Source organism: Aethalodelphis obliquidens, unplaced genomic scaffold (genome assembly GCF_003676395.1).
Source record: "Aethalodelphis obliquidens isolate GAN/ISIS:26980383/991018 unplaced genomic scaffold, ASM367639v1 scaffold10, whole genome shotgun sequence".
NCBI classification, from domain to species: Eukaryota; Metazoa; Chordata; class Mammalia; order Artiodactyla; family Delphinidae; genus Aethalodelphis; species Aethalodelphis obliquidens.
Window position 1 is genome coordinate 22,313,458 of NW_020837954.1, and position 26,485 is coordinate 22,339,942.

A 26,485-nucleotide genomic window follows, 5' to 3' on the forward strand; every position below is an offset into this window, starting at 1 on the left:
ATTATATAAATATATACACCAGCAACACAAAGAAAGGGAAATGAGTTCCAACGGAAGTTTCAGGAAAATTTTTCTAGAAGCCACATTTAAACTCAGGGCTTTAAAAAAAAAAAATGTTTTATTGAGATATTATTGAGGCATAATTCACATACCATACTATCCATTCATTTAAAGTTTACAATTCAACAATTAATATATTTGCATGGTTGTACAACCATCACCAAAATCAAATTTTAGATCATTTTGCTCCCCTCTAAAAGAAACTCGGTAGCTATTAGCTGTCACTCATCATCTCCCTCCACCACCTCTACTCTCACTCCCACAAGCCCTAAGCACCCACTTATCTACATGACATCTCTATGGATTTGCCTATTCTGGACTTTCCATGTAAATAGAAGTATATACTATGTGACCTTTTGTGACTGACTTTTTTACTTAGTATAGTGTTTTCAAAGTTCATCCTGTTGTAGCATGTGCTGTTATTTATTTTTATTGCTGAATAACTTTCCATTGTATGAATGTGCTATATTCTATTAATTCATTCATCAATTAATGGATATTTGGGTTGTCTCCACTTTGAGTCTATTATAAGTAATGCTTTAAGAACATTTGTGTGTACAAGTTTTCTGTGAATTTTTTTCTTTTTTTATAAATTTATTTTTATTATTTATTTTTGGCTGCATTGGGTCTTTGTTGCTGCACGGGCTTTCTCTAGTTGCGGCGAGCGGGGGCTACTCTTCATTGGGGTGCACAGGCTTCTCATTGCAGTGGCTTCTCTTGGTGTGGAGCATGGGCTCTAGGTGCACAGGCTTCAGCAGTTGTGGCACATGGGCTTTAGTGGCAGGTGGGATCCTCCCGGACCAGGGATCGAACCTGTGTCTACTGCACTGGCAGGCGGATTCTTAACCACTGCACCACCAGGGAAGTCCCTGTGAACTGGTTTTTATTTCTCAAGTATATACCTAAGAGTGAAATTGCTGGCTCATATGGTAATTCTATGTTTAATTTTTCGAAAAATTGCCAAACCATTTTCCAAGGTGGCTACGCCATTTTACATTCCCACCAGCAATGTAAGAGGGTTCCAATTTCTCCACATCCTCACCAACACTCATTATTATCCTTCTTTTCGTTTATAGCCAATTTAGTGGTTATGATGTGCTATATTGCTGAGGTTTGATTTGCATTTCCTTAATGACTAAAGATTTGAGCATCTATTTCATGTACTTATTGGCCATTTGTATATCTTCTTTGGAGAAATGTCTATTCAGATTCTTTGCCCATCTTTTAATTGTTTTTTTCATCTTTTTATAATTGAGTCGTAAGAGTTACTTATATACTCTGTATACAAGTTCCTTATCAGATATATTATTTGCAAATAGTTTCTCCCTTTCTGTGGGTTGTCACTTCACTTTCTTGGTCTTATTTGCAGCGCATATGTTTCTAATTTTGATGTAGTCTAATTTATCCGTTTTATTGTTGTTGTTGCTATTGCTTGTGCTTTTGGTGTCGTATCTAAGAAAACATCTGAGCTTAGGCCTTGAATAAAGAGTAAGAAAGAACCAAATTAAGAGCGAGAAAAACAAATACCATATGCTAACACATATATATGGAATCTAAAAAAAAAAAAAAATGGTTCTGAAGAACGTAGGGGCAGAACAGGAATAAAGATGCAGACGTAGACTGCATGGACTTGAGGACACGGGGAGGGGGAAGGGTAAGCTGGGACGAAGTGAGAGAGTGGCATGAACATACATACACTACCAGATGTAAAACAGATAGCTAGTGGGAAGCAGCCACATAGCACAGGGAGATCAGCTCGGTGCTTTGTGACCACCTAGAGGGGTAGGATAGGGAGGGTGGGAGGGAGATGCAAGAGGGAGGAGATATGGGGATATATGTATATGTATAGCTGATTCACTTTGTTATACAGCAGAAACTAACACACCATTGTAAAGCAATTATACTCCAATAAAGATGTTTAAAATAAATAAATAAATAAATAGCCTCATGTGACTAGTGGCACAGGAAAAAAAAAAAAAGAACAGCGGAAGCTCATTCTAGGCAAAGGTAATAGAACAAGCAATGACATGGAAGCATGATGCAGTGTGAAATCCTCCTCTGTTTGTTTAGAACAGGGGAGATTCCCACAGAGCCATACCTAGTAACTTTGGCACACCATCATACCAGTTTTATAATGTACAATGTAGTTCTCAAAAGGGTATTAGTAACGCTATTCTAGGTTAAGCTCAGTTAAAGGAGTGTATGTTCTAAAAGAAGGTCCACATAATGCAAACATTTAAAAAATATCTATATTCTTTTAACTAATTAAATGATTTGTATCCTTTAATTTGAAGGCCCTGAGGCAAAGTTCAGTTTACATATCCTAGTTATTATTCTGGATTCTAAACTATATCTAGGAGACTGTCAAGTATACCTTAAGATTTTTTTCAAATATTATAATTCTATGAAAAGGTGGTAGAAAAGAAAAAAAATTTTGTTCTTCCTCTAAACCCAACAGCAATTTATTTTTACTGCTCTTACAGATTTGATTAACTCCTCTGTGTCTTAACCTATGATTAGAGTCTAAGCTTCTTGATATTCCTGACCATGTCTAGCTTTTATTTATTGTATCTAACCAATATATATTTATCAGGTCTAGGTCACTGTGTATAGGGTAGAAGGTCCAACTGAAAGCTATGAGGGCTAGGAAAACTCTGAGTTATAACTTACACTGCAGACCTTCCCTTCAGGATCAGGCTGAAGCCACCCTCTAAGGGCCTTTGCCGGATATCACATCATCTTGTGGCATCCTTCTGTTCTGCCCTGCTTCCCCCACTCCTTTACCAGTCTCCCCTATGAACAATTCCTTAACAAATCACTTATACACCAATCCTCATCTCAGGAACTGCTTCCAGGAAACTTGATCTAAGATACTATGACAGAAGATAAACAATGAAAAGGTATGCAGTGAGGATAAATAATTAACAAGATGGATTTATATTTTTCAAGGAAGCCAGACTTAAATAACTAATTGTACATTTAGACCATTATCACCTTGCTTTGACTAGCACTGCACTAGTAGGTGCTTCATAAATATGTGTTGGGTGAACAATTATGAATAATTAATTTAACCAACAAATATAGAACACATATACCCATTAACTAACTCCTATGCATTTGATTGGGCAATATTGACCAGAGGCAGATTTCAGAGAAGAAATCTATTTAATTGCAGATAATGGGCTTAATATTAATTAGTGGAAATTGAATATATCAACTAAGGAAAAGTATATGTCACTTGGACCTAATTTGCCAGAACTATGAAATGTGTCTGTGTAATTATTAGTAATAAAAAGGACTAGAGAATAATTATTTATAAATCCAATACCCTTTTCTTAAAAGAATATTTTCAGACATTTATCTATCTAGTTACCAAAATAAAAATGCAAGTTAATTCTCATGTATAATTTATTAAATATTATATAATCCATTTTATGATGGATGTAAGAGGAAGTTATTATATTTAAGGTTAAAATTTTTATGAATGTTTTTACTAAGATTTAAAATAACATTTTTACAACAGAACCTAAAGATATCTTTACTCCCATTTTTATTACAGTTTTATTCACAATAGCCAAGACATGGAAAAACCTAAGTGTCTTGTCAATGGATGAATAGATATAGAAGATGTGGCATATATGTGAAATGGAATATTATTCATCCATGAGAAAGAAGGAAATCCTGCTATTTGCTATATCATGGATGGACCTTGAGGGCAATACACTAAGTGAGATAAGCCAGAAAGAAAAAGACAAAAACTGTATGATATCACTAATATGTGGAATCTCAAAAGCCTGAACTGATAGAAACAGAGAGAATGGCAGTTACCAGAAACTGGGGGTGGCAGAACAGGAGAGATGTTAAAGTGTACAAATATGGAACTAGATGATGAATAAGTTCTGGAGATGTAATGCAAAGCTTAGTGATTATAGTCAACAATACTGTATTATATACTTCAAAGTTGCTAAGAGACTAAATCTTGAGTATTCTCACCACAAAAAAGAAATGAGAATTATGTGACATAATAAAGGTGCTAGCTAACACTATAAACGTAATCATATTGCAATATATAAACTGGTCAAATCAACATGCTATAGATCTTAAACTGACACAATGTTATATATCAATTATATCACAATTAAACAATTTTTCTAGGTATTTAGATATTTGGCTTATCTGCTTTAAAACGTTTTCCAGGCTAAAACTCTCACTGTCCAGCTCTGAGTTACAGGACTCTGCAGACTTAATTATTTGTCATCTATGTGCTAGAGCCAATCCAATGTTAATTTTTTTTTTTGTTTTGGCCTCAGCAGGCAGCATGTGGGATCTTAGTTCCCAGTCCAGGGATCAAACCCGTGCCGCTTGCATTGGAAGAAGCATGGAGTCTTAACCGCTGGACCACCAGGGAAATCCCAATCCAATGTTACTTTTGATGTTTATCATAATGTTCTGGAAAATTTTAAACCTATACAAAAGTAAACAGAATTGCTTAATTAGCCCATATATACCCTTCACAAGCTTCAACAAACAATAATTTATCATTCATAGTTCCCCTATCCTTCCTCTCATCTTTTTAAAACAATCACTTATTTTAGTTTTCTTGAAGTATCTTAAGCAAATTACAGACATTGTGTCATATCTTCTGTAAATACTTCATATTATCTCTATCGAATAGTCCATTTAAAATACTTAACCATAATACTATTCATTACATCTTGTACTACGAACAAGAATTCCTTAATATAATATAATCCAGGCTGTGTTCAATTGTCCTCGATTGTCCTTAAAGTCCTTTTAAATATTTATTTTCAGTCAGAATCTGGAAAAATCTTATCCATTAGAATGATATGACACTTAGATATTTAAATCTGTAACATTTTTTCCCCACCCATATTATGTACTAGGTGATCTGTCCTATACATTTTCCTACAATCCATATTTAGGTGATTGCATCCTGGTGCTATTTAACATTGCTAACTCCATATTTTCCAGAAGTTGCTAGTTAATTCTATAGGCTTCATTATATTTAGGTTCACTTTTAAATTTATTTGGGAACAGAGCAAGAATAATTCATGGGTAGCACTGTGTACTTCCTAGTGCTTATCATCAAGAGGCATAGCATACCTGGTTGTCCCATTGTCAGTTAGGTTAATACTGATCAGAGGGTCCAGGTGTTCTTACACTGATCCATCCACTTTAAATTTCCTCAACATATTTCACCTAATAATTTCAGCAGTCATTGATGATCCCTGCCTAGATCCATTAATTTGGGGGGGAGGTTGAAAAATGGTGATTGTTTAAATTCTGTAATTTTTCAGCATGTATTAGCTGAAGTTCATCTCTAAAGAAGACATTTTCTTACTTACTTTTCTTACTTACTTACTTGTTTGCTTACTCTGAAATACAGCTGTATAGAAAAGCAAGGAATTTTCAAAAAAATGAGTATGTGTCATAAAATTCTAAATGTGACCATTAAATTTTTGTTGGTTTACTTTTTAATGTTGTGGTTTTGGTTTTGGTTTTGGCTTTCTGGTATCATTATATACTCAGATTTTGATGTCTTTGACGTTAATACAGTCATTTTGAGATTCAAATTGTTTCTTCTTTGACCAGTGGAAACCCTTTCCAGTTGGCTTTTGTGTCCTTTGGAAATGACCCTAAGTCATCTTTGATCCTTTCTTTGTTTTATGGCTGGAATAAAAATCTAGGCTCACCTTGTGTATTTCCTGCCCCTGGACAGGAATCAGCCATCCTTCCAAGGAGACCTAGTCCCATTTACTGCGAAATTTTACTTAAGAGATCAAAATCCAAGTGCTATGCGTGCTCTTTGCTATACTGTCTCTAGAAATTTTCATTAGACTGAGCTAGGAAATGCATATATTTTTGAAAAAGAAAATTACAAGTTCATATGGATTTTTCCAACTAAAATTAAAATTACAAAGTTTTCATTTAAATTGAGTGTATACTTACATCTTTTCTATTATTATATTCTTTAACCTATCGTATTAGTTTCCTATTGCTGCTACGATAAAATTACACAAGCTTAGAGGCTAAAAACCACATGAATTTATTATCTTAAGAGCTTTGGTGGAAAAAAGTTTAAAAATGGGTCCCAAACCTGCATCTTTTGGGGTTTCAAGGAGAGAAACTGGTTTTTTTGTTTTTTTATTGTTTTTTTTGTTTTGGTTTGTTTTTGCTTTTTCCAACTTCCTGCAACTGCCTACATCCTTTGGATTATTGCTACTTTCTTCCATCTTCAAAGCCAGCAGCATATCATCTTCTCTCTTTTACATGGAGCCCCAGGGTAATCTCTCAGCTCAAGATCCTTAACTTAATCACATCTGCAAAGTTCATGTGCCATATCATTCACAGGTTCCAGCGATTAGGATGAGGTCATCTTTAGGGGCCATTATTCGGCCTCAAAGCAACAACAACAGAAATAACAACAATAATGTCATAACTACAAAAAAACACCTATTAAAAGCAATTTAGTCTTTCTTTGCAGTTCTCCCTCCCTGCCCCCATTGAGGATATATCCCACTAGCATATAACCAAAAGACTATGGTTTAAAATCACTTGAGATCATTCTTCCTTGTATGCTGATTCTATCACCTTGATATTGACTTTAGTTAATTTGCCTTATCTTCAATTTTTAGGAATTTAAAAATAATTTATAATTTTTGGAACTATATAAAAATACATGGTTTCAACATCAAAAATATAGAATAAAATACATTCAAAGATATCTAGTTTAATCTCTGTCCCTTAATCCTTGTTCCTTTCACTCCCTAATGGTAACTGTTTTCTTTAGTTTTTTTCTGCCATTGTTTATTTCTAAAAATATCAAAATAGTTGTATAGAGACAGAGATGATAGATAGGTAGACAGATGATAGATCTCAACCTCTGTAGTGTATGATAGATCATTCCTCTGTAGTGTACGAAGAGCTTCCTCATCTCTTTCACAGACACCTAGAGATCCATTGAATAGATGTACCATGTCTTTTTTAACAGTGTGAAATGTGAGGTAAAGATTTAAATGTATTTTCTTTTAGAAAGACAACATTTTGTGCCAAAATGACCTATTAAATGATATATGTTTTTTCTAATGATTTGAAATACTGTCTTTATTTTACATTGTTTGTTTGTATATATGGTTCTTTTCTAGGGCTTTATAAATTGTTTGTTGGTCTGTCTATTCATGCAACAATACCATGCTATTTTAATTATTTTTTATAATATGTTTTAAAATATGGTAGAGTAAATCCTCCTAAGTTAATCCACTCTTTTAAAAATGTTTAGATATTTTTGATTTCTTATTTGTTTCCATAAATTTTAGAATAAGCCTGCCTAATTTTAAAATAGCCTGTTGATTTTTAAAAAAAATTTTATTGGTGTATAGTTGTTTTATCAAAACAATGTTGTGTTAGTTTCAGATGTACAGCAAAGTGAATCAGTTATACATATATTCACTTTTTTTTTCTTAAGATTCTTTTCCCATATAGGCCATTATAGAGTATTGAGTAGAGTTCCCCGTGCTACATAGCAGATCCTTATTAGTTATCTATTTTATATACAGTAGAGTGCATATGTCAGTCCCAATCTCCCAATTTATCCCTCCCCCACTCCTTACCCCCTGGTAACCATAAGTTACATAACCATCTGTAACTCTATTTCTGTTCTGTAAAAAAGTTCATTTGTACCCTGTTTTTAGATTCCACATATAAGCAATATCATATATTTGTCTTTCAATGTCTGACTTACTTCACTCAATATGACAATCTCTAGGTTCATCCATGTTGCTGCAAATGGCATTATTTTGTTCTTTTTGTTCTTTTTTTTAATATTCCATTGTATATATGTACCACTTCTTCTTTATCCACCCCTCTGTTGATGGACATTTAGGTTGCTACGATGTCCTGGCTATTGTAAATAGTGCTGCAATGAACATTGGGGTGCATGTCTGTTTTTGAATTATGGTTTTCTCCAGGTATATACCCAGGAGTGGGATTGCTGGGTCATACGGTAGTTTTATTTCTAGTTTTATAAGGAACCTCCATACTGTTGATGTTTTTATTGAGATCATAATACAAGAGAATAGGTTCTTGAGAGTACATAAATAAAGTGCGAAATAAAGGGGCCATGAGAAACAAAGGAAATGAGCTCTGTGATTCAAAGAAAAGCAGACATGGTGTCAAAGACAGCAGTAGTTTTAGGTAGCAGTATGTGCTCTGTGTAGTATTAGTAATACTGGCAGCAGTGATTTAGCACCTACCTTAGTGCCTAACATTTGTCAGGCACTGTGCTCAAATTCCTTACATACTTTATGAAATTTAATCCTCATAAAAACCTTTTAAGGGACAAAGTCAAAAGTGGAACCTAAATCTCTTTCTCTAAAGCTTGTAGTGAACCACTATGGTCCACTATGTCTAAGGAAGTAAGTCTAAAACAATCTACTAGTATTACCCTATATTAACTATACTCTCAAAGAGAACTGCCTCCAAAGAATCACTAAGTGTAATCAGTAGGGGGACCTCAGTGACAATAAAAGAATTGTCCCTGCCTGCTAGAGAATGGAAAGTCTGTGGAAATGAAAAACATACATGCAGTACCTCTTACAAGGTAAGTAAATATCTAGGACCCACATATGCCTGGGGTTACATATGAGCATCTTGGGGATTTTCTGGAATGCATCACTATATAAATCCATGAAATGAATGAATGTCAAACTCTAAAATGCATCAGAATCATCCAGAAGCCTTATTAAGACATATGTTGCTGTACCCCACCCCTAGAGTTTCTGATTCAGCAAGCCTGGATTGGGACCCAAGAATTTGTGTTTCTGATGACGTTGATCCTGTTGTTTCAGGGACCACAATTTAAATCAAATGGGCTATTCCTATAATTGGTAATAATAATAAAAGCCGATCAAAGTAGTGATCAAGTAAAATCATTTTCAGGTTACAAAATGTTGGTAGAGTAGGAGTATGAGGGCAGCAGTCTGGCAGCCACCATCTAGTCTCTATGGCTTAACAATGTGACTACTTGATTTAGTCACTTAACTTCTCCAGGCTCAGTCTGCACATGTATGATTGCAGAAGAAAGGATAATATATATTCAAAGTTTCATCAGAGTATTGGAATTCTAATAAAAAATAATAAGGTTCACCTATCCTAAAGAAATTAGAAATATAGGAATTACAACTGTCCTCAGAGAGGGCAGTTATAATTAATTAAGCACAACAATTCAGAATAGAGAGAATGCAAAGTCAGCACCATATTAACACATCTCTGGGACTTGACTATAATGTGATTGAATGTATTAATGGTAATATATCTAAAGAAAGAATGAGCCAATCAAAACAGAAATTGGTCTGCCTTGGGAACAGAAAAATAAGCTTTTAGGAGGACAAATTGGCAAGTAGTAACTATTTGGGAACTGTCCAAGAGAGAGAAAATCTTTACTATTGGACTCAAGCCTTAAGGTCTCCTATCTCATAATAGAACAGCCTTCAGCTATCCCAATTAAAATTCCTTGCTAACCAACATAATTTTTGCTTGGCTTCTCAACTGGTTTGCCTGTTGAGAGAGTGATCCTGCTATACAAGAGCAATATTCAATTTGCCATTGCATATTAAAATTTTGGCATTTTGATCAAAATTTTGCTTTATCTGCAGCTTACCTACACTGATTTACAGGTGGAACAATCTGCTGTAATCTGCAATTGCATTTCTCATTATAAATGCCTAACCTGATTTCTGCATTGTTTGTATGTGTATCTGTCTTTATGAGTTTGGAAAGTACCAACTCATCCCTAATCTGCTTTCACTATACTAACAAAACCAGGCTTATGAACCTGCAAAATGAGTATCAGAACCTGAAGTGGCCTTATTTACCAAGGTAAAAGTCCCTCTGTGGATGACTGCCTAGAAAGCCAGCCAGCATTCTCCAGGTGGTACCTCTCTCCACTGCTGTGAGGGATGGTTTTGGTCAGTTTGCTCATAAATCCATTTTTAAACCCTCCTCTACTCTGCTCTGTATCATTGAGCAGAGGCTAAACACTTGTATGTTATACCTATTTCCCAGACTCTCAATGGTTTCAAACAATGGATTGGTACTGGCATAAGACTGAAGGACAGAAGAAAAGGAAAAGCCATGTATTTCTCCCTCTTCTCAGCCACTTCCATTCCCAGCAATTCATTTCCTTCATTAAATTTTCTCAGTTCTAAACTCAGAGGATTTTTTTTTTAAATTTAAGTACTGTTTTTAGTTTCAGGTATACAGCATGGTGATCCATTGTTTTGTTTTTCAGATTATATTCCATTATAACAAGATACTGGGTATAATTCCCTATGCTTTACAGTAAATCTTTGTTGTTTTTCTAAACTTAAAGTTTCAACTAATCAGAATGGTTTCTGTTTTCCTTGTCCAACCCTAACTGATGACCATGTGACATAGAGCTCACTAGTAACTGCCACCATCTGTTCAAGAAGCATTAAGTATGTGCCCATGGATACACACACACACACACCCCCCACACACAGACTCATAATAAAATTATATAAACCAATAAAAATTTTGGTTTGTATTTTTCTGGTAAATTATACTAAGCAGCTATGTTAAATAGTCACAAGCCAAGTGTGTGACTTATTGTGATTATCAAAGAGCAGAGGGAATCAAAATCTCAAGTAGACAAGTGGTTGTGAGGGCACCTGTAGAGTTAGATTATGCACACGTCTAATAAGAAAGTAAATGTAGTTTTCAATTTAATCTATGAACAAATCAAACCAATGGCAATATTCAGACTGATAAACATAATGTTACAGATGTCATCACAATATTGGAGTATTTACAAGTTTTGTTAACTAAAATATTGGCCAAGGGAGTGCATTGGTCTGCAAGCAGGGGCTCCAAACATATGTGAGAAAAAGTACCTATAGATCATCCATCCTATATCATGCATCCAAATTCCCTGTGCTTATGAAGGAACGGGCTTTCTGTTTTGCACCATATGAACAACGTTAAGGCTATACTCCCTCAAAGGCTTCCAGCAAAATTAGCTGGGGCCAGTTGACAATATGAAGTCAAACATGTCTCAGCATACACTTTTTCAAACTCTGTTCTACTTTCTGTTGATGTCAATTTTTTCCCTTTTCTGATGAAAGCCAGGCTTCCATCATTTCTAAATTATTTAGATAGACATAGGGTTAGGACTTTGTAGTTTGGTTTTAAGCAACAAATTCCAAGCAATGAATTACCAGGTTTTTGTCTGATACTTAAGAATATGTTTCCGTCACTGAGATCCCAAGGTTGCCCTGTTATATCTGTAATGAAAAATGTGTACCATTGTCAAAAGTGGCATGGAGGGTTTAAAGTTAGACTCTTCTCCGACCGCAGGGCTTTAATAGCTTCGTATTATTGAGCCCCATTTCCCAAGTGTCTTTAAATCCTTGCTGGATAATAAAATAAGAAGACATATTAAGTCCTCTTGGAGACCACCAAGGGAGCAGTTAATGCATCCCTGCAGGCATTGAGGTATGCGGCTTCCACCAGTGCCTACACAGGTGAATCTAAGGTTTCCTTAAATGCTTAATTCTAAGAGGTAAATGACATAGGCACAGGCAAACACAATTTAGTACTTTTAAAAAGGAACAGAATTAATTAAAATATTCAACAGTTAACCCCAAGTGATAATGCCTGTCACATTTACTCCTTTAATAAATGAGATCCTCTATGTGAAAGCTTTTATGTTTATGGTCTCATATAGTTTATCCTCCAAAGCAGGATACTTGTGGGGATTGAGAGACAACGACATCAACAAGTGTACCAGAACAATAGCTATAAACCAGGACTGTCCCAGGCAAATCACGACATATGTTCACTCTGTGACAGAAAATGGGAATGCAAGACCCAGTCCTTTGCTTTCTAGCTTACAGCTCAGTGAGAGAGACAGGAAATGGAAAAACAATACGATTATTCTATTTTATTATTTCTATCATCCTTATCATCGTTATTCAAGATTTTTGTCCTCCCTTGTATGATTTTATTTGATCCTTAAAGAACCTATATTTACTACTACTATTGTCATTTTGTACATGAGGAAAACAACTGAAAGGAAGGTTAAATATATTACCCACATTCACAGGGCTGAAAAAGTAGAGAAGGTGAAATGTGAAACTATATAGTTTGTATGCAGAGTCTAAATTCTCACTCACTCCCCAAAGCAGGACCCTATGATGTATTATGGTAAGAAATGGCCTGATATTCTGGGATCACATAGAAGGGACATTTAAGCAAGCCTCTTTGACCAAGCAAGACTTTATGAAAGAGGTGATTAATAAGCCACTGACTCAGCTGGCCAAGGGAAAGGAGTGCAGACAAGTGGAAGAGACAACAAATATAGTAAATCAGTAGGCAAAGCACTGTAAATTCCTTCAAGATTAATGAGGCACAGCAGTCATTACATGTCTAATGTGCTCTTTAAAAGCAGCCCAGAATATGCCCAGCAAAGGTATAAACTATCTAATTTAAAAGAACAAATAATATACGTTATGAGTTGAACTGTGTGCCCCCAAAGGTATGTTAAAGTCCTAATTCCCAGTACCTCAGAATGTGACCTTATTTGTAAATGGGGCTGTTGCAGCTGTAATTAGCTAAAATGAGGTCATACTAGAGTATGCGGGCCTATAACCCAATATGACTGGTGTCCTTACAGGAAGAAGAAAATGCCATTCAAAAGACACACACACACACACACACACACACAGGTGACGAAAGAGGCACAGATTGGAATGATGTGGCTGAAAGCCAAGGAAAACCAGGGACTGATGGCTACCACCAAAAGCTGGGAAAAGGCAAGGAAGGATTCTACGCAGAATCTCAGAGGGAGTATTATGGCCCTGCTAACACCATGATTTCAGAATTCTAGACTTCCAAACTGTGAGAGAATAATTTCTGTTGTTTAAGCCACCTAGTCTATAGTACTTTATTACAGCAGCCCTAGAAAACTAATACAATGTACAACTATGCAATTCAGGCACTTGTACGATTTTGGAATTAGGGAACTCTTTAGGCTAATATGAGACATTACCTGATGTAGAATTTATATATCTCATGAAATGTGTTTCCATGTATTTTATATAACACACGTAATGCTTTTGCGTTATTTTAGAAAACTCTTTCCAAAATGATTGCTTACAGTCCATCTTCTTGATGGCACTGTGAAGAGTTATTCAAAATGGTAAATTGTTCTGATTATAAATGCAATGCAAAAGATCGCTTAGGGCTTCCCTGGTGGCGCAGTGGTTGAGAGCCCGCCTGCTAAGGCAGGGGACACCAGTTCGTGCCCCGGTCCGGGAAGATCCCACATGCTGCAGAGCAGCTGGGCCCGTGAGCCATGGCCGCTGAGCCTGCATGTCCAGAGCCTGTGCTCTGCAACGGGAGAGGCCCGTGTACTGAAAAAAAAAAAAACAAAAAACCTAAGGGAAAACAACTATATTGTAGGATATCTACCACTTAAAAATCTCCTCATATGTCAAATAATACATATCTGAAAATATGTCAATGGGAGTATTCTTCTAATAATAAAAACACAAAACCAAATCATCAATGTCTATGTAGTTATTCAGAACTTCTACATTAAAAGAATTGCAACTATTTACCGTAAAATGATCCATTTTAACTATGTACAATACAACTAATAGATTCTCAATTATATATTGATAGGCAATATTGATTTCCTTCTATCTTTTGGAAATGCCCTGATAATTTTAAAAAGCTTATTTCATGTCAACTGCTGTAATAAAATAATGGTTATGGTCTCATCACTCTTATATATTTTTCATTGAAATATGTAGATTTCAAAAGGAGACATCTAATTTCTAACTTTCATGTGATCTGTATATTCAATTATTTTGACTCTGTTTTGATATCCATTTTCTGATCACTCTGAAGATCCAATTTTGACCATGAAAGGCAAAGCTGTCAAAACCAAACAAATCCTCAGTCTGTATTTATATTGTAAATCTCCATCACATGACATTCCTTGCAAATGAACTTGCAAACTTTCAATGCTTAGATTTAATTCGAGTAGAAGACATATTTTTCAAGAGATGAGGAGAATGAGGACAATATACTCCACACGCATGCTAATTTAATTAATTTTAATTAAACATCCTACCTTGGCTAGTTTCTTGTGGTTTACCTTTACAAGTCTTCAGGAAAAGTAGAAGTACAATAATTCTGAATCAGAATTAAGCAACATAAGGTCAGCAGCAAGGGAGCAGAAACTAGGATTGATTAGGTGTATAAACACACTCCTCATTAGGTTTGAGTCCAGGAGATATGTGCTGTCATATGCTGGAGTTGCCTCAGGAAAGAAAATCTGAGACAAGAGATTACAAGTAGATAGTTTATTTTCAGAATTAATCCCAGGGAAGCCAAGTAGGGGGCTGTGTAAAGTGACATAGAGAAGGAGAAAAACCAATACAACAAAGTGTTATTATGCTAGTCACTGCTGAGAGTGACTGGGGCTCCATTCTACTGGGACCCTCTAAGGAGCCATGTAGAATATGTTACAGAATTGCCTGACCAAGGGGGCATGTATCGACTGGATCCTACTCCCTATTGACCAAAGAGCTGCTTTTCAAACAGCAATTAGTACTCTGCTGTAGAAAGTTTAGTTTTGTTCTAGAATCTAAAGTTTTGTGCTGTGACTCTATTCTTAGGACCTAATAAAAGATCCACACAGCATCTGTGTCCAACACCTTGCCTGAGTAGCAAGGCAGTTTGCACTAAAACCTGGACTTGCTGCAGAGCCCTCTCTTCCTCTGAGTCCTACTTGAAAATCATAGCCTTTAAAGTTGCCTGATAAAGTGACTTGTAGTATTTCCAAATGTAGTAATATGCAGCTCCTAAAGTTCAAAAAAGTTTACCATATGCTGGACCTCCTTCTTAGTGGTGGGCTTGTGAGGAGCAACAACTTTTTTATAACCTTAGATGGAATGTCCTAGCATGCCCCAGATCATCAGACTCCAAAAATCTTCTCCAATTTGACAGACTACTAATATTCTGGTACTGTATTTCTCATCCTCTGGCATGTGTCTGTCTTATATGGCATCCAAAGTACTTGCTACTTCCTGTTCAAAAGGTCAAAATGAAATGATATAATGAACATAATGGACTAGTATAATGTTATGTAGATTACGAAGATAATCAAATTCCTTGTGCACTATAATGTTACAGAGAGTGACAGAGTTCATCCTGACCCAGGGCAGAGCACAGCTTCTTCTTGAGAACTGAAAAGCATTCATTTATCAGATGACTAGCTATATACCAGCTAGTATCAGAGGTGTATCAATTTGTTCCAGTGCAGACAATACATCTGGCCCAGATTACAGCTAGCTCAAAATACATTAGTTAAAGCCAGGCATATGATCAAAACCAACTTCAAGGGGAGAGTAAGAAATACTCCACCTACTCTACTGGGTTACCTGCAATTGTGTAGTGATGACAGTAATAGCTGAGAATTATTAACTTTATAGAATAAATTATTATGTTGTATCAATAATGGAATCACAAATATGGTGATGATTGACTAAGTATTTACTTTTTGCTAGGTACTCCACTAAATGATCAACATGTATTATCTCATTAAGTACACTGACTAACGTTGTTTTTGCAAGTATCTGGAACTGTATGATAAATGTTTCTTCTAACATCAGGACTGTCCATGGAATTAAACAAATGATAAACTCTGAAATAACTGCAAATGGATTCAGATCTCCTGAGGAACAAAAATGACCCTTTATATTCATGAGGATTTTTATTAAATTAAGAAAAAACCTTTGGTTAATGCTGATATACTGGGAATAAAATGTATCAGTAGTTTTGGAGTAAAGTGTTGAACCAAAAGAGGCTTTCCATATTCTATATTAAAAGTAATGGTAACAAAACTATTTGAAGGTGTGACATCAATGATCAGAAAGGCTATAAGAGCTTTCTCCTAAACAGCTATGGTGAGTACATTTCCTCTTGTAACCATGACCTTAATAAAGATGTATGTCACCAGGGGATGAGACTGTGTGTGTGTGGCGGGGGGGGGGGGGGGGGGGGGGGGGGGGGGACTGTGAAGTTACTCACTGATATAAAATTTGTGATTAATAAATTTTTGCATACTTCTCCTAAACCCTTTCCCATATTCTATCCAAAGATACATTGAAAAAATATTAGTTGTTTCAGTTGGAGAGTCTCTCACATGATGTAGAAAACAGGTCCAGTATGTCAAATATCCTATTGTTTAAATCATTTACAAGAGGACTATATTCATAATTCATTTGTTATTGGTGTGGTAATATTGAGGGAGAAAGAACAGAGGAAGGAGGGAAGAAGGGAGAGAAGGAAGGAAGGAGAAAAGAAAAGAAGGAAAATTAAGAGAGTAGGTAGCAAAATCCTGAAATTATGGATATCCAGAAGTAATATTAGGTTGGTAGATTTACTGACAAACTCTTGTCTCCTTTCTTTCTTACCTTCCCACATACTTTTATAATAAGCCCTCCTTAAATGAGGTAGTCTGAACACAGTTCTAGTCCCTGCAAGCTAAAAAAAGCTAATTAACAGAGATGCAAAAGCCCTGCAGTGCATTACAACACAAAAATATTGAAATTTATTGAAATGCATTTAATTTAGACTATAGAAATGCTAAGACCCTTTTTTTAAAATTTACTTATTTCAAATATGTTCGACGTTGGAGTCTAAATATAAATTACTTAAAAATAATATAAAGCCAATATATATTTTATTATGTACCAATATAATGCTTACTATGTACCATATATATGTATATATGTGTATATACATGATATATGTACATATATATTTACACATACATTTAACTTTTGAAAGGAGTCTATGATATAGATAAGATGGTTAGCATCATCGCTATTATATAGATGAGAAAACTGAGGCACAGAGAACAGAGAGGTTAAGGAACTTTCCCAAGGTCACACTAGTAGTCATGATGGATTCTGGATTATATCCAGGCAGTCCCAGTACCATGCTCTTAACCACTGCTATGTACTGACCTTCTTTACTTATTTTATTTTAAAGAAAATTTTAAAGAATCTAGAAAAAAATGCTGCCTTAGAACACTTGTAGAAATGGAAATTTTTATGACTCTCGTTGCCACAGGAATAGGCAACAGATTAAGAAATCTTCTGAAGAGTGAATGAGGAACTTCTCTCTTTCACTGCATTATCATATTTAGATTAGACACAGGAGCAAGAAAGTCATTCCAGCTTCATGGTATCAGCCAAGAAAAATTATCCTCAGGACCAGATGCCAACAGCATGCCCTTTAGTATTTGGACAGAATACAAAGGCCCAGCTGTTCTGTCAGCCTTCCTTATACAGTTTGTTGACAAAGAAGAGGCCCAGTTAATTTTCCAAATATGCAATATAAACTGAAACTGATTCACCTGCAAATACCTGAATTACTTCTAGGAATGAAGAAATAATAATACTGAAATAATAAATTTTTCATAGGCTCATAACACACTGAAACGTTTCCAAAAATGGAATTTCTCAGGAAAAATAAATAAGACAATAACCTACCCCTGTTTTTCAGAACTACTTTTGGATTGGCCAGAGCTCAAAGATTGCATCCAGATTGCTGAATCACGAAAGGGAAGATGTATGGAGAAAATAAGAAACGTCTAATATTAAGGGAATGTAAGGATGAAGATAGAGGGAGAGGAACAGCTGGGATGACTTAAAAACAAAGATAAGTTGCATTTTTAAGTAAAATTTGAAGTTCAGAAGCTGCAGAACTTGGTACATTCATTGTGGGAATAATGGGAGCATCAATGAGTCTTCTCTTGTGGCCTCTTTTAGGTTTACTCGGACCTTCCTACTTTGATCCCAACTTTTTTACTCTGGAATTTTTATTCTATGTATATAAATTAAGAAAATCAAATTATAACAACACTAAACTTTCTTTGGGATAATATTCTTGAGTTAGTGTTATCATTTTTTAATTTTAGTAAAATTATTTTCATTGGACTATACTGTTTTCTGCATAAATCTGAAAATAAAAATGCTTTACATATCAGCTTCATCTACATCACATTTTAACAATTATTGCTTCTGTGCTTATATATTTAGTTTTGCAATCATTTTTTCTACTAAGTCTAATTATATTGGGTCAAATTTTCTGCAGCTCAATTTTATTGAGACAATTTTATTCTTTAATAAATTTTCAGTTTTAGCAAGTGTCATAATTTGCAATTTTAGCCACTATGGATTTTAATATTTTTCAATATTTTAAAATAATTTTTCCTAGATTACTTTTACTGTTTTCCATTTTATCAGCAGCATAAGTTTTATAAAACATATTTCACCATTTCAGTTTATTTATGGTCTTATCAATCTACTGCTTCGTTCTGTGAAGTTCATATGCTTATTTTTATTTGTTCCTCAGGGTCAAAATTGTACAGTCAAAACATCCTTGAGGATTAAAGAGTTAAGGATGACAGGACCAAAAGACAAGATAGAAATGATGGGACACTTTATAATCTCCACATTGTTCTTTACTTTTCTGTATATAGTCGTGTTAGCTGGATTTTTTTTTTTCTGTAATACAAATACTTAAAACATGTAACTTTGTCTATCAAATGAGACTTCTTTTCCATCACAGTTTTTGTGTTTAATACCAATCCATATTTTGAACCAGTCAGGTTAAATATATGACAATAAGAATTGGCAATTAATGAATAAAAACATACTGAATATTCTGTATCTGAATTAAATTTTTACATCATAGATACATAGCCTAACTATACTATCTTATATCTAACTCCTTTTTTCACTCCTACAAGCTTTTTCTTTGCTCATTGTTTGTAATTTTAGTGACCTTTGAAAGTCTCAATTTCTGTTCCTGCTACTAAATTAGCTATGAAAGCTGTAGCTGCTGACTCTTGAGAACCTGAATTCATACAGCACCTACAAACATTTGTTTTTCGAGGTTTTCTATGGATATATGACTAGGAGTAAGGAAAGTACATGTGACCTCATTCATCACATTCTTAGAACAAATGCTTCCTCCACTGCAATTATGTCATCGTGAAATCATGTTCCACATTCTAAAATAAACTCTTTGCCATATGAATTGTTATCTGACTGAGATATTTTTGTAGTTGTCTTTTTTAACAGCCTCCTTAGAAATGTCTTTTAAATTTCTCACAATACCAAAACAAAAATTTCTTTTTTGTGTCTTATCCACGTGAATACTTCAAGCTTGAATGTTCAGCAGTCACTACTCTTATCCTGCATTGCACACATACTTGGATTTCACACACAAACATACACACACAAACACATTTTTAGCTAAATCATCTAAAATGTACACTTTTTGACTTCTAAGGAAAGTGAAAGAGAGTTTTCCACAATATCACGGTTCGGGACTCACCTGTGGACGTGGATGTCCTGTGACCAGACAGGTCAATTCCAGGGTTTCTCCTTCCCGTATAGTGTAGACCCTTTCCGAGTAGCGCTCCTCCTCAATGTTACAGGCCAAGCCTGAATGCACAATACGAACCGTGGGGGGAGCTGTCGAATCAGGAAGAAGAGAGACAAGATACATAAAAAGATAAGCAAACTGTCTTCCCCTGATCATCATGGTTGTTATGGCAATTCTTATTAGACTTTACCACTGTCAGATCCATCAGTCTTAACACTTTGAACATCCCCAAGGGATTAAAGATTTTGCCGGACAGAAAAGTTCAAGTTTACCTTGCAGTCACCAACACAGTCTGAAAATGGCAAAGGGGAATAGGGTAATGGGGAAAAATTGGTGATTCAGTAAATCACCATCATTACAAGACCAATGATAAAACTTGATTGTTAAAATGTGATAGTTCCCTTCCTCTCTGAAATCTAAAATTTAATATAGTAAGGGATGTTGTCCAAAAACTAGGTAGTGCAAAAGAAAGACCATCAGAAAGCAAAAAGGAATGTGAATTAAAGACATTGCCATTTTTCTATTAATTTTATAAGTCGTGTGGTGTAACTAGGGAGCTAAAGAATAGGAAGATTTGCTTATCTGGAATTGAACACCAACTTAGTTTTCAATATTTATAGACTCCTGTATTAATATGAGCAAAAGACAATCACTGAATTAAGCCACTGATGAAGGCCATAAATCACTGATGTCTAAGTATAAAATTCTGATTCAAGATAGACTTCTCATGAAACTGTCCAAATTCCATAACATAATTTTCTCCGACTTCAGTGTCACAGGGGCCTATAAAACTTGACTAGCATTCATTGACTTACGTATCATTGGAAACCCACTGTATGCAAAAATTCTTTTGGTAATGAGAAATACTTAGATAATAAGATATGCTTCTTGTCATCAAGGAGATTACTGTGACTAGCTTCAAATTGGAGATCATCCCCATTTGTGAATTCAGCATTTTTGTTTGTAATACATTTGGAGTGGAGGCAAAAAGTTTGTAAGAGTAGTTCTTACATTCAGTATGCATAATAAACTCCCCAGGAACTTGTTTAAAACATAGATGTCAGAGGTATACACAGAGACTGCTATGTCTGCAGAAAAACCCCGGAATCTGCTTTTTTACAGAACATCCCAGGTGATGACAATGACAGTGCTACTCAGACCAGATCATTAGAAATAATTTTCTAATGGCTCTTATAAATATTTGTTTATTAAAGAAAATACACCATGGGATAAAATGTCCTTTTCTTTTAGTTTTTTTCAAGTAACTAAACATCATGTTATGCATCCTTTCACTGGTTTAAAAAATTAAATAAACCAAACAATTTTTTAAGTTTGTTTAAAAACTTAAACAAACCAAATAATTTTTTGGTCTTATAAAACCAATTTATCAAAAATTTTCTACCATGTCTTCAGACTCTGTCTAGACACTGTAATAATTTGCCTAGTTTTAAGACATTAGAAATCATCTGTAGTGTTTATCTGGGTATTCTGATATATTTCACACAAGGTTTCCTACAAATCATTTCCTATAGTGATCAAATTTAAACTTCAATTTAGACAAGTAATACTAGAAAGCTACTTATTTTAAAACATCTGTCATACAACTGTATACGTATTATGGAGGTGAACAAACTAATGACAATCAATAAACACTTGCAAAATATAAATAAAAAATTGTTAAGTAAAAAAATAGAGATTCATTACCTTGAAATATATTTCTTTGCCAAATTTAGCCTAACAAGTGATAGCCCACGTTTATTAATACATCTAATTATATAGTAACATGACATCTTTTCCAGATTTACACTTATTTTTGTTTTAATTGCAAATCAATGAATAGTATTCTTATTTTTAAGACATACTTATTATGCAAATAAGTGACTTCATTTAAAACATTTAAATTATACAGTAAGCACACTGTGTTCATCTACAAGGGTAAATTTTCTGCTATTTTCTTCTGTATTTTAACACATTCTTGGAAAAGGTAATTACCTATATACTGTAGTCATTATGAACCTACCACCTATCTTATAGGAGGGTGGAATATTCTACCAAATTATAAATGTTAAAGATGTATTTTTCCTAGTATGCATTAAAATATATGATCAGTACTTTAGAATCTCAATGATAAGATGAAAATTTTGGAAGCTTCCTTTAACTCTTTTGGTCTGCAGAAAGTCCAACTGAAAAGGTCTTAAAATTCATCCAGGTGAATTCTCTTATTTCCAAATTAGGGAAGGAAAGCCCAATGACATCAGATGACCTGGCTACAGGCTTGCAGCTAGTTGTGGCCTAAATGAGACCAGGACCACTGTTCCTAGGCTCTTTTTACTACCTCATGCTATTAAAACTATGCCTGGCACAGTTAAAGTAGGGTTAAATAACTCCTAAACTAGACCTAGACTACACTAGGGGAATAAAAAAGATTGAGAAACAGTTCATGAAGTTAAAGCACCATAACTAGATCAGCAATATAAACACTATAATTGTTCCAAACATAACCAGTGTAACATTGTCCCAATTCACCATCCTGTCTCCAGTCCCTATCAAATCCATGAAATCTTACAATTTCCCAAATAATATATTGTAACTTCTTTTTTCATCATGCTGTATTCCTGCCTAAGAATCTATAATGTCTCCCTATGACATTTCACAGAGTCCAAATCACCCCACATGGCATTTAGGTGCCCTGTAAATGGTCCTCATACTGATTATCCAACCCAAAATCCCACTTCTCTGTAACAGCAGCCCAACATCAGTGGGAAGATAAAGAGCACTGAGAATTCAAGTGTCTTTGATCATGATGTTTCCCCATCTAGAATTCCCACACTGATCTTTGGACCAATGTTGCTGAAACCTTCTTGGATTACTTAGCAATGATTCTCTTCTCTTTTTTCCAGAAAATCTGTATTGCCCAGAGATTCTCCTTTTTCTTAACATTCTAACTTGATAGGAAGCACCTTATTACAAGGATGAACATAATTTTCAGCATCTATTCCCCATCACATAATTCATAGCACAAAGTAGGTATTTAATAATTTATAATTTTAAGCATATATCACTATAAGGACTTGAACCTATTTTAGCAAAAATATTAACCATTATGGCACTGAATTTGCCTACTTTAAATATATATGCAATTTTCAGTACTATATCTGAAACAAAACATGTTTTATCCTCTGCCTTGTTAGAGAAAACCTCAATTCATCATCCTGAAATTGGACTAAGGGTTATGATCCCCATTGCCCTGTAGAGTCAGCAATGAATTAAAATGTTAAAATATTACAAGAGACTAATATTCATCCAAATTTGCTTGCAGTAAGCCAAATCCCATTATATAAAATCTTTCTAACACTAATCATATCAACTCCCTTAATTTGAATAAACTGGCTTTGGGTTCAAGAGGTCAGCCTAAAAGGGCAAAAGAGAGACATTCTTTTATCTTGTTAGAGTATATCCAAAGTCAAACCAAATTCTCACTGTATTCTGTTGGAGAAAGAACACAAATTCTTTCTTATTCTCCAATGGCAACAGCAAGAGCACTTTTAAGCCTTTTATATCATATACAGATTTTCAAACATATATTTATTGAGCAACTGCTATAGATCAGGCACGAGGCTATGAGCTGAGGATATGAAGATTAATGCTATGAGCTGTGCCCTCTATGGGTTTATAGCCTATTGGGTCTGTCCAATTTATATATATTATATATAAAATACAAAAATAATAAAACAATTACAGTTGAGCAGAATACATATTCTAACAGAAGGAAGTGAAAAGACCATAACAGGACAAAGCAGAAGCTGACTAAATCTGCCTGGTGGATTCCAACAGGTTTCATGAAGCCAGTGACATTTAACTTAGGTTTGGAAAAATGCATGTGGTGAAACGAATTCCAGAGAAAGGAAATAGTGTATTCAAAGGCATGTCTATAAGAGACTGCCTGCAGTGTTTAGGAAATAACTACATGAACATGTGGTCCACATAGTTTATAATATACTCCAAACCTTGACACCAGCGCCACTCTCTCAATTTGCCATGATGTCATGATGTCTCCAGACATAAGAGACTGTATAGCCCTGCGAATGGAAATGATGGGAGAAACCTACTTGAGAGTTCTTGTTAGACAGGACTTGAGGATTGACTGATGAGGGAGCGAGGGGGCAGGAGTTAAGATGACAGTGAAGTTTATATTTTGGTTAAATAGGTGAAAGATACATTTTTAAATAGAAAATACTCTCTTGATCACTATGGACTCCCCATTATTCACAGTTGGGAGAGACTTAAGATGAGGGGCTCTGAGCCCAAATCACGGAGGGCTTTGTTAGAGTGAGGACTTAGATGTGAAGTGTTTTTGAAGGAGAAGCTTTTTCCATGTTTTCTGAAGGACATGCTGTTATTAGCCAGTAATAAGTTTGGTATTAGGAGTTTCTCTCTTCTAAGAACCCCAAGCAAGAGCATTGTACTTTGGTAAATCCTTCAAATCCCTGGTCCAACTATTCTTTAGGAATTCAAGTTGCCAGTAAAATCTCACCACTATGCTACACTAGGTCAAGGTAACTTATGTTCTTGGCGCAGGTCACAGATCCCCTGGGATAGCTAGTGTGGAGAGAGGGAGCTCACGGAACCTCTGTTAGAAGCTCCAGTGAAGACATCAGTGAGCCACCCTGCACCATCATCTCTCAAACACTCTAGATTCTGTTCAGAGACAGAGACTCAGAGACAGATAGATAGAATGTCTCACACCTTTCTACTCTCAGGCGGCCAGAGATAACAGAACTAACACTACTGCTTACACCATTCTCTTAGCAGGATCAGTTTTGCTTGTAAAGCAAACAAAACAATAATCAAATTTCCTTCTATTTTTCTACTGGTCTAAGTGATTACTTGATTTGATAAAACATTTATCAGTTTTCTATGACATCTTACATTTATCTAATTAACATTGCCAATAATTGGTCTCTTCTGCTTATTTCACAATTCCAATGTAGCACATGTGAATAGTACTTCTAAAGCATGGTGTCTTCCATTCTTCTTATTTTCTCTCTTTCCTACCTGAGTTACTAGTTTAAAATACTACATGAGTTGTCTCCTCCCCGCCTTTTTCACAATAATCTCCCAATGCGACTTTTAAATTAAGTATTGTGTATACAGGTATAGTCTATAATTATCCCTCTTCTTGTTGACAACTCTTTTGCCTAATGTCTTTTGCCTTAGGCTCATTATATTACATATTTTAATATCAAAAACTCAGATAGGGAAAGGGAGAATATGAACATTTGGGAGAGTAGGTAAAATTTTAGATTTAGATGCTGATGTTGAGCTGTCCAACAACTGAAAAGTTGTTGCTGCACATAAAATTTAGAGCTTTTAAATGGTAGTCGATGGCTGACAGCAATAGAATAGACAAAATCTCTAAAACAGAGCATGTAGAGGGAGAAATTAAGAGGATAATGATAGAACCGCAAGGAATGTGAATTCTTGATAGAGAATTGGTGTCCATAAGATTATGAATACAGAGAGGCCAAGAAAAGAGACTCAGAGGTAGAAGGAAAACAAAGAAAATGCAGTGCTTTAAAAGTTACACAAAGAGATGCTCAAGAATGGTGAACTGTCCAAAACTGTCACTTACAACAGAGCTGTCAATTAGGAGGAGCATAGACAAAAGGTCATTGCCAATGATAGTTAGGAGGGCATTGGTGAATTTCAAGTGAGATTTGGCTGTAGAACAATAGCGGCAAAAGATGAAGGAGGTGAGTTTTGAGAAAGAGAAAAGTCTTAGCAGGTCAAACCAAGCTTCAGGCAAAAAGTAAAACTGCTCCTGAGGTTTACCCACACGTAAAAGAAATGATAAGTATAAAACAGTAAGTATAAAACAGAATATTTTAACAATATTTATACCACCATCTCAGGATTGCAAAGACTAATTATTTACATTATAAGAAACAAACCATAATGTTTGTATTTCCAACATAAACTGTAACTTTTACCAATACTACACTATTTTTCTACTATCCTTCAACATTCTTTTAAAATTAATTTTCCCTAAAACCTGACTTTCTTTCTTTTTTCTTATCTTTTTGTTTTTACTCTTTTACAAGTTTAACTCTGATAACTTCTGTACCAAATATGCAGAAATCTCTCAAAATGGTCTAATCTCTTCTGTAAAAATAAAAATCAAGGTTAATCCTCACAGAACATAAATATGCTTAATCTCTCCCGTATTAAAGAATGGAGACAAAACAACATTTATCCTCCCATCAACAGGCCTCCTCTTGCCTTTCCTTCACAGCCAATGAATAGAAATAATGGTACCCACTCTATGTCATACTTCCACACCTGCTTTGCAATCCTCAGGCCACAGCAGTCTCGCATCTGCCCTATCATTTGTATTTATAAAAGAATAAGGCAGAAATATAGAAGACCACTTTGCTTAACTGCTAATTATTTGTCATTATTTTGATCTCATACATCTCCTTCAGTCTTAGTTTACCAGGCTTCATTTCTATGCAACTATGAGGATCTTTTAAAATTATACACTTGTTCTACACTTCAAAACAATAAAAAAATATTATTACCTCCCACTATTATTCTTACAACCTTGAATATAATCATATATCGAAACATGCAGATAGCAGAATGTTCAATTTATATGTCCATTCCAACAATTTCCTCAAAAAATAGTTAAAATCCATCTGTCATTGTCATTTAAATAATCCCAAATAGGATAATATCTTGATACACAAACAATTTACAGATTATTTTTCATCAGCTTTTAGCTCATTTGAGTTGTTTGATTCCATTGGTTATTTTGAATTAACTACAATTTCAGCATCAATGTGAATTTATTTCCCTACCTCTTTCCCCTCATCCCTCATACTTGGTTAATACTGTACTCCTGTCCACTGGAGGGAGA

General features: G+C 34.9%; 1 protein-coding gene across 1 annotated transcript in view; it reads right to left on the minus strand.

The window, feature by feature from the left end:
- MDGA2 (MAM domain containing glycosylphosphatidylinositol anchor 2) overlaps positions 1-26,485 on the minus strand; it is an 848,836-nt gene that overhangs the window by 473,824 nt on the left and 348,527 nt on the right. The window contains exon 2 of the mRNA XM_027111155.1: positions 19,519-19,658. Within this exon, the coding sequence (XP_026966956.1) occupies positions 19,519-19,658 (140 nt within the window). The remainder of the gene's footprint in view (positions 1-19,518; positions 19,659-26,485) is intronic.